This window comes from Penaeus chinensis, chromosome 27 (assembly GCF_019202785.1).
Source record: "Penaeus chinensis breed Huanghai No. 1 chromosome 27, ASM1920278v2, whole genome shotgun sequence".
Taxonomy (NCBI): Eukaryota; Metazoa; Arthropoda; class Malacostraca; order Decapoda; family Penaeidae; genus Penaeus; species Penaeus chinensis.
Genome location: NC_061845.1, coordinates 10,765,344 through 10,775,343, shown reverse-complemented (window position 1 = coordinate 10,775,343; position 10,000 = coordinate 10,765,344). Strand labels below are relative to the sequence as shown.

Genomic DNA, 10,000 nt, shown 5'->3' with positions numbered 1-10,000 from the left:
TGTTCAGTTGATCAAGAATATTACGAATGTAATGTATTTCTCGAAGTTCACCAACTGTCTTAATTTGAAATGTGATGTCAACGTAATTTTACTCTTTGACGTTATGTGTGACGGGGAATATAAAAATCACAGTTCTTTGTACCTTGCTGTAATTCCGGGCGTCCTTTCTCCAAGGAATGATTATTGAAGTTTAAATGCTGGTGAAGTGGAGGGACCCAGCTGACAGTTCGTGAGATTAGGGCCTAGGCACGGTGCATTCGGTGGAGCTTTGTTAGAATTGATGTAATGAGGGTCTTTCTTGGTTAGTGTACGTGTTCATTTCCAGTGTGCTACAGAAATGTCTTAGATGAAAGGTCTGATGGCTTCAGTCTATTGATTCTGTATACTGTCTGTTGTGAAAGGGTGATTGTCATACTTGAGAAAAGTTTAAAATCTTACTGAGAGAGAACTTGTTTATCTATACTAGTCATTTTTTTAGTAACTTTAGGTGGCACCCAGCAGCTAGCATTGAGCTCGTATTCTGGCAAAAGCTGTGAAATCCTCACTTCGTATATTCCGTGAGGATAAGAGCTTGTTGGGCATCCCAGATGATTAATTGTCATGCAAGTAATTGATCCAATATCTGTTTTGCCTATGCTGGAGTGCAGAGGTCATTGACATTGTTTGACACTGACATGACACCATCTTGAAGGCCTTCCATTACAGAGCACAACAAGTTTTCATGAGTTTGGGTAAAATGCAGTCTGTAGTAATATGAACTGAAAGACTATTTTTTATATTAGTGACTACAACTTTTTGTCCTGTACAAGAATATAGTCTTCAATTTGCCCTCGCTTTGTGCGTCCATACCGAAAAGATTAACCAGTATGTATTTTCTATTAGAAAGTCTGCCTTATAAGTTTAAGGATTTGTAATTGTAAAGGTGGTAATTCTTTTATACATTTGTTACAGATTGGCTGATATTTGAAATTGCACCCAAGAATGTTATTTGCCTCAGATTAGCTAGTGGTACTATTAACTGCTCCCCTGGATGATCTAAAAGGAATGACTTATGTATCTTTGCAGGTATGGTACCTCTGTTGCGGGCACAATGAGTCACCGCGGGTTCCTCGTGATGGATCCTTCTCCCGAGAAGATCCAGGAGCGCAGACCAAGAGGACAGGGCGATGCCATGGCATACTTTGAGGTAGGGAGCGAGTGTGGCAACTTCGTGCAGAAATGATCTGTTAATTTATTTGTTCTGCTGATTACAAGATATAAACTGATACCCATGCTAACACTGAAATGGACACCAATGTTTCAAAAATTTGTCTGGTACTAATCACAGATGTTTTGCTAGTACAGATGAATAAGGCTTTATTTATAGTTTATAGCAAATGTCAACTGATTAAAATGAAAAAGAGTGCAAATTGGAGTACTCCAGAGTCTGGGCTCAGCTGTTACTTTATCCTTTTCTGAAATAGGATGCACCATAAATATACTCTTGAAGTTTACATTGTGTAATCAGATTGTTAACCCATTAATAATAGCTACATGTACCACCCATTGGTAGTTTTATTTTATTGTTTTAGATGACTTCACAATTATTAGTCATCATGGAGTTAATTACAAAGCCTTTCTGATTTGACTTCTTTACCTCGTTATTAAATTTTTGGAAAATGTATCTTTCATAATCATTACTAATGTTATTATTGGTATTGTTGATATTTTTATCATTATAATGTTTTTAACAATGGCACACTTACTAATATTGTTATGACAGTTCTGTTAACAATAATGATAGTAATATAAATATAAAACTTCTCATTCCAAAATTCAAGGAATTTACCTGTGTGTAAAGAAATGAATACAACAAATCCATAATACAGAGTGCATGTGTACCTGTAAACTTCTCAATTATAGAAAGGCTTGTATTAATATATTTTTTGCTGAATGGCTTTGTTCTTTTATTAGTGGTATTTATTGTCATTGTCTTCATTATTATTGATATTGTAATTATTATTTTACTATTACTAATTTTGATCCTTTCTTTCATTTAAAGATCAGTCCTGTTCACAAGATGAAAAAGAAAGTTGTTCAGGAAGAAGAAATCCCCGTTCTGCGCCTCACACACTTTACTCATTCACCAAAGATAAGCTTTGAAACAGTCAAGCTTGGTACAACACGCCAGAGAAAGCTTCGAGTACTAAACCCTAAAGATCAGAAGCAGCTGGTTAGTGCACATTGTACTGTTTGAAATAGATGCAGTTTTATTTTGTTATTTTCTTTTTTTCTTTTCATCTGTTTGTTTCTCTTGCTCATGCTCTTCCCTCCAATTCTGCCCTTGTGCAAAAGGTCTTATTTGATTTAATTTTCCCGTAAAAAAATTATATCTAATGGCTGTACAAAAAGAAATACTGAAGCGTAAAAAAAAAATGAGGCAGACCTAACTTTTCTTTCCTATACCTTACAGTTTTTCTGTGAAAAGTTCCCTGGGGAAGACTCTGGTTTTGCCTGCTCAGATCTGAATCTAGAACTAGAGCCAGCAGAGAGTGTCGAACTTATTCTTTCATGGACTCCTGTGAAGGAAGGCAATGTACGGGAACTGATCCAGTGGAAAACTACTCTGGGAGTCCGGGCACAAACCGTTATCCTTGGAACTTGCATTGATCCCAATGCCAAAAAGGTGTGTTGCATTATGAATTCCAGCAGGAGGGAATAAGAAAATATTGTGTATTCCTGGAGGATTTCTTAATATTTATTATTAGTGATTTTGGAGGAAGTGATGTCAGGCCTTATATGGAAGACCCAGAAGTTAGGAGATAACATTTCTGTCCTCAGAAAGCCAAAGGGAGAGCGAGAGCACCTCTGAAGCCACAAAATGCCTCCATAGGACAGTCCAAGAAGCCAGTAGCTGTTCCTGCTCCCAAGGCTCCCCAGGGAGGCAAACGAGTCCTCAAACCTGCTGGCAAGAAGAATGGTAGCGAAAACAAGCCACCAGTATTCCAGGAACCAGTTGTTAGACCTGAAGCCTTTAATTTTGCTGAATCTACCCAAAGGGGAAAGAAGGTAGGTTGTTGTTTGATACCTGGAATATTTTGTGTCGGGGAACTGTGAATTTTTAATAATTGTTATTCATGCTCTATATTATATAGGAGTTGAATACATGAAAGTGTTCACTTTGTTTTTACATATTTATCATTGTGTAATTATACATGCTAAAGTAAATGTATTGGATTTATGATGACAGTGTCATGATTTAAATTATAAGGTAATCATTAAATTACAACTAAATTAATTAAATTTTTAACAATATATTTCTATTCGTGCATCTGATTTGGTCTAAATTCCAGAGGAGGCTAGCTTTAGATGAGTTAGTTAGTTTATCTCAAATATGGTTATTTGGAAAGATGATTTATATGAATTAGTTTTGCTGTACATAATTTGTTATGTTTATATGTATGTAAATTATGCCCTCCGCCCACACACACATGTACACATTTATACACATATGAATATATATATATATATATATATATATATATATATATATATATATATATATATATATATATATATATATATATATGTGTGTGTGTGTGTGTACATATGCATATTTATTTACATGTACATAGACATACATAGTCTATACATACACATTTATAGAATTTAAAAAAATAGATATTCATGGCTAATATTTCTTCAAAATTAGCAAACTCATTCCTTTTATTAAGATTGAAGCTTATGCATAATATTTTCAATACAGCAAGCACCATCAACTTCAAAGCATTCAAGGAGAGTGATCATCTCAACTTCAAGTCAAGAGAGTGTTGTGGTTGAACCTGGTACATTAAACTCTACAAGGAATTCTGAAATGTGTGTAGAAACAGACAGTCTGTGTATCTCAGCAATTGAACCAGAATCTGTGGCTTCTCTACAAAGCGCAGGCCACAGCCTAAGCAACAGCCAAGGAAGGGGCTGAAGCATCATGTTGCCTGGAAAGATGTCTCAGATGCAGAAGACTTTACTGCTAGGAGGATGACTTATTGTTTGCCAGGGCAGGCTGAGGTGACAGAAATTCATCAGGTTGTTGATGAAGAGACAACAGAAATTAGCATAAAGCGTGAGGAGGTATATGAAGTGTTTTATAATGTGACAGAAGAAGTGATGAAGGATGGAACTCGGGAGACTTTTATCACCCCTGGTGCCCCATCCCTTGTTTCTACTAAAGAGAAGACACTAAAGCAGACTGAGTCCAAGCATTCAGAGGAAGTTTGGCAAGTCCATGATGCCATACATGAACAATCAGAGGAGTTGCCATTGAGACGGCAAACCTTTGCAAAAGGAGTTAAGCTAGGCTCCAATGATAGTGCTGATGGAGATATCCATTCCATCAATTATTTAACAACGGAAACTACAGCTTTTTCAGATGAAACCTTCAGAAAGATTGTTGGTCAATTGCCTCCGTGCAATGCTGAAGAGTCTCCAATGAGACGGCAGACTTTTGTTGCATCAAAACCTGAGAAGTTCAGATCAGTGGAAGGTGACAGTCTGCCTGTTTGCAATGGAATAGCTACACCACTGCGAAGACAGACATATCTTACTGCAGATGCTAACACCTTCAAAAGTGTTGAGAATGGCAACCTTCCATTGTGTGATGTTGAAGAGTCACCACTAAGAAGAAAAACTTTTGTCAAGAAAGATCAGGACCTCTTAAGACGTCAGAGCCTTTTTCACCGAGATGATATGGAGAACCTTGACAGTTATAAAGATTGTCACATTTATGGTGATGTTTGCAAGCAGTTTGAAAATTCAAATGCTTCTGATACCTCAACACCAACTATGGGTTCAACTCCCCCTCTCCGGGGTGACTGCTCGGTCACTGGTCTTCAGATGACTCCAATCACTCCTGCTCCACTAACAGGCATTAATAGTTTGGCATCGATGAGGGCTTCATGTATGAATTTTTTGGAAAAGCTGAATTGTGAAGAGGGTCCTGACACGCCAAAGCTATCCTCTAAATCTGAAGTAAAGGGCTCCCTGTGCTCTGGCTATAGTTCTTTTTCCCCAGATACAGATATGTACACAGCTCCTGGCTCCCCTTCATCAGAGTATGAAACTGCGCCAAGTACACCACCTGAGCCGGCGCTTGCTATTGAGGACTTTGATGTTTCAGTAGAATTTCCAACACCAAAGATTGGGGAACATGTGACCAAACTGAAGTCCGTAAATCTAGATGATGTTTCGCTTATGCTCAAGCAAGAGCTAGAAGGCCAAAGGAAAGAAGTTTTGGAAGACAGCATCAGTACAGATAGTCTTGAGAAGACATTTAGCCCAGAGAAAGTTTTAACGGAAAACCTACCGGCTTTGCATCAGCATGAATTGTATGTAGAACAAGAAAGGGAAACTCCTGAATGTCAGAGTCCTGTTCTCCATCACCACTTAAGTACTGAGACCATTACAAAGGAGACATCTATTTTGCATCCAGATGACATTGTGGCAGTTGATGAGCACTACAATAGCTGTGAGACAGTAGTCAGAGATTTACCAACATTTTCACCATCATCTCTGCCACAGGTGACAGAGTTCAGTAACCCTCGCAGGATGAGTGACATAGGAGCGCAAAGATATAATAAGAAAAAGCAGAATTCACGTAAGAGTGATTCCTTCTTGGAATGTCATGAACCTTACCAAAGTGAGGCTCTAGATGAGCTACTCCTCTTTAAGGGAGTTGCAAAGGAAACTGGACTTGCTCCTGAGGTGATACCGGAAGTGCAAGATGAAGACTTTATCATAGCTTCTGCTGCAGACTTTAGTTTTGATCCCAGCATAGATCCTCGGCGATGTTCCACAGGCAGAAAACCCTTTACACCTGATGAACTAATTGAACAGCGTAGGTTATCAGATAAATGTCGTCAGCTCTTCCTTGCTCCCGAGGAGGCTTCTCAAGTCATTCAATGTTCAGAAACTTTTGATGCTGCTCCTGCTCTTGGTCTCAGCACAATACTTGAGGTAGAAGAGGCAACATTAGCTATGCCCCTCAACAAAACATGTGATGTGCTCCTCAGCAGAACACATGAACTTCCCATGAACAAGACACAGGAGTTATCAGTGAACAAGACTCAGGATTTGCCCATGAATAAGACACATGACATACCTCAAAACTGTTCTGAGGAAATACCCTTTGATAAAACACATGATTTACCTAGAAACAAAACCCAAGATTTATCACTGAACAGAACACACAATCTACCCAGAGACAGAAACCAAGATATGGTTATGAACAAAACTCAAGATCTGTTGACCGATGGAAGTCACAATGTATACTTGAGCAAATCTGATGAGTTCCCTATTAACCAGACACACAGTCTGTCCAATAGTAAAACACAGGATCTATTAATGAATGAAACACACAATCTACCTGTGAATAAAATACAGGGTCTATCCATGAATACAACACAGTGTCTGTCCTTGAATAAAACAAAGGATCTATCCATGAATAAAACACAGGAACTTCCCTTGAATAAAATACAGGGTTTTGAGGAGTTGAAAGATATGTCTGTGGATGAAACCAAAAATAAGCCCACAACGGAAACACTCCAGTTGCCTGCAAATGTAACTCACAATTTAACTGGGGATGATTTTCTAGATTCCCAACTAAATAAGATGCACAGTCTGCATGTGAGTAAGACAAGGGATTCATCCTTTGGGAGAACCCAGGTATTGAATCACAGGTATGATTATAAGATCTCTACAGAATCATATCAGTCTCATATTTGTGAGTTCTCAGAAGAATTTACTCCTGAGACTCAAATTATCCCAGAGAAAGTAGAGGTCCAACAGGAAGTATGTTTGGCTAATTCAGATGTCACTGCTGAAGTTGTGAAGAAGGAAGAAGGATCATCAGATGTTTTGCAAGAGAAAGAGGAGGGAGAGAAGCATGGACTGTTGTTTATTGGAATCTCGCCAACACGTGCCAAGAGGCCACCAGAAGAACAGCAGAAGAAAAGTGTGCCAAAGCGAAGCAGGGTGAATCCTGCTCCGGGGGTGTCTGTAAGAGTGTCTTCACTCAAGTCACGAAATGATAAACAGAGTCCAAAGAAACTGTCTGTAGTATCTAGCAAGTGCAGGAGTCCACGTAAACCTGTTGCTAGGAACACTACGGCAACAAAGGCACCACCAAGAAGCTCTTCAGTGAGGAAAGAGAACTCAATGCGAGCTCCATCTGCATCACAGCCTTCAAGGACACTTGGTAGGTTCCTGGTCCACATCCATTTATTCTTCTCTATATTATTATTATTGTTTTCCTCCTCCTCCTCCTCCTCCTCCTCCTCCTCCTCCTCCTCCTCCTCCTCCTCCTCCTCCTCCTCCTTTTAACTACTTGCTAGTTTTGATATATTTACATGTTACTGAAATGTCCATAGATTTTTGCTTTAGATAGTATACTGATCAGATGTAAATGCCGTGTCTAACTTTTTTTCTTTTTCAGGGCAAACAAAATCCATTTCAGGGTCCCGTCTAAGTAGATCATCATCGCGTCCTAAACTTGCCACCATGTCTGCTTCGACCTCTTGTCTTGCTAGCACTACTACTCACTCTGCTCCAGTCCGTCATTCTTCTGTCACAGATGTTAACAGTGGTCTCACTAACTCAACAGTTAGCATTAGCAACTCCAGCTGCTCTTTGTCCAAATCATCCTCGGCAAGTGGCCTCAGTGCATCAGCTTCGTCATCAACATCTTCAATAAACCGCAGAAAGCTGGTCTCAAAGAGTGGTTTCAGGGGTCCACAGTCCAAATTAACTCTAATCAAATCAAACAAAACAAGCATTGTGCACCACCCAAATCCATATGCTGCAAAGTAAGTACCCAACTGGTTACACAGGTTATATTAATCATCCTTTTCAAGTCTCCTCTGCTACTACTTTGCATACTGTTTTGGTTAGATTCTGATTGTGTTGTTTGTATCAAATCTACCAAGGTATATCTTTTATATCCTTTCAGTGCTTCTGCATTCTTCTGTTCATATTGAAATGAATGTTTTTTTTTTTTTTTTCTCTGAAATATTTTATTAGAATTATCTGCTAAGGGTTTGTACAAGTTTGTTCAACACTTTACACCTAACAGGAACATGTACTATGATGACCGCTGGGTGGAGAAGCAAATAGCAGGTTTCACAAACTGGCTGAACTTTATCCTCACTCCTCCAGAGGAAGAGGATGTGGCATCTAAAGTGAAGAAAGGTTTGTAATAAATAGCCATTATTATTATTATTATTTTTTTTTTTTTTTTTTAACACCTTGTATCTTTTTGATACTCTCAGCAAATTTGTTAAACAAAGAACTAAGTACTCCAAAATAAATCAAATGTTTGCTATAATTAAATACACCAATTTTTTTAGTGATGTGTAAGTGTAGCATATCCCAAGAACATTGGTTTAATTCATTTAATAGTAAGAACATTGTTGTGATTCAGTTAATAGTGATCGCCAACGTGTCAGTTATCATATAATTATGATACCATGTTATCAGTCATTACCAACCTGTCAAGTGCATCTTCATCTCAGTTAAAAAGAGAGTATAGTATTTGTATTCCCTTCATTTATAGTTGATATGGGCAAGCTGTGGTCAGAGGCCACAAAGAGTTCACGAATAGAGGTTGCACCAACCAAAGAAGTGATGTCCCTGAGAGCTTACACAGCAAGACGAAGGCTCAACAGACTGCGCAGAAAAGCCTGCAAGTTCTACCAAAGCCCAGAGGTGGTTGGGGTGGTGGCCAAACTCGAGACAGCCGTTGACAAGAAGTTGTTAGCCATTCGCAAGGACAGGCTTACTCATGCTGATCTTGGTAAGTGTGTTTATGAACTAGTTATTTTATTGTTATAGATATCAAAACTGCTTCCTTTTTAAAGATATATATTATTTAGATTTGTACTGTCTGTAATGTATCTGTTTGCATTTCATTATGCGAAAGTAATAATTCATTGTGAGCTTGCATTACAATATGATATCTGTACATGAGTTATATCTGCAAATTTTAGAAATAAAGCTGTTAGAGTTAGCATTGTTTAGAAGTTGGCGAAGTATCCCCAAATGAATATTGTTTTCACTTATAGGCTTGAAGCAGATGATGCTCCAGTTAGTGCTCTCTTACAATCCCCTTTGGCTGCGCATTGCCCTGGAGACTGTTTATGGAGAGCTTCTTCACCTTAACTCGAACAGTGACATGACTGGTATTACACGCTTCATTATCACACGGTATGGATCTTTAAGCATATATTAACCACATGTCGCTTGGGAAAATGAATAAAAAATGGGGAAAATGCTGTGTTCATTTTTTATATTTTTGTCAAATGTCTCTGCACATAGATGGCTCTGCTAGTGCTTAGCCACAAAGAAGTCAATTAGTAGACCTGTATTTTTTACTATTACTATGAATATCAATGGTTGTTATTTTTATTATAAACATTATAATTACTATGTGTAAAAACAATTAATAAAGTAAACTCATAGTGGGCATGGCATGTATGTATATGCCATGCCCATCGGCATTGGGTTAATCTCCTTTTGATCTGTGTGTTACACAGTTCAAGTTGTCTTTCTGATGTTAATATACAGCATATTGGTACAGAAAATATATTTGCTTTTATACAGTTGAGCTGAAATCTTGTGTTCCCTAATGTTGCAGGTTACTAAACAATCCAGATATAGCTGCCCATTTTGCTCACCCATCTGTGCCACATTGCTACCGTGCTGGCTATGAGGAGGCTATCAAGAACTTCCAGCTGAAGAAGTTCCTCTTGCTGGTGTTCTTCTTAGATCATGCCAAAACTACCCGCCTGATAGACCATGACCCTTGTCTGTTTAATAAAGAGGCAGAGTACAAGGTTTGTTTATTGACTTACTGTAATTCCTTGTCGGTTTGACTGTATGCAGATACTGTGTATTATATTTAGAGTTTTCTAATGTTTGTCTAATTTCTACAGAGTAGCAGAGACATACTGATTGCCTTTGCAAGAGAATT

General features: G+C 38.3%; 1 protein-coding gene across 1 annotated transcript in view; it reads left to right on the top strand.

The window, feature by feature from the left end:
• The window catches only part of LOC125039424 (abnormal spindle-like microcephaly-associated protein homolog), a 27,723-nt gene that overhangs the window by 354 nt on the left and 17,369 nt on the right, over nucleotides 1-10,000 (top strand). Inside the window, 12 exon segments of the mRNA XM_047633337.1 lie at nucleotides 1,066-1,186; nucleotides 2,042-2,212; nucleotides 2,453-2,665; nucleotides 2,821-3,048; nucleotides 3,746-3,956; nucleotides 3,959-7,231; nucleotides 7,469-7,838; nucleotides 8,105-8,220; nucleotides 8,585-8,824; nucleotides 9,093-9,234; nucleotides 9,665-9,863; nucleotides 9,963-10,000. The exon segment at nucleotides 9,963-10,000 is cut by the window's right edge and continues 138 nt beyond it. Of these exon segments, the coding sequence (XP_047489293.1) occupies nucleotides 1,091-1,186; nucleotides 2,042-2,212; nucleotides 2,453-2,665; nucleotides 2,821-3,048; nucleotides 3,746-3,956; nucleotides 3,959-7,231; nucleotides 7,469-7,838; nucleotides 8,105-8,220; nucleotides 8,585-8,824; nucleotides 9,093-9,234; nucleotides 9,665-9,863; nucleotides 9,963-10,000 (5,297 nt within the window). The 5' untranslated portion in view covers nucleotides 1,066-1,090.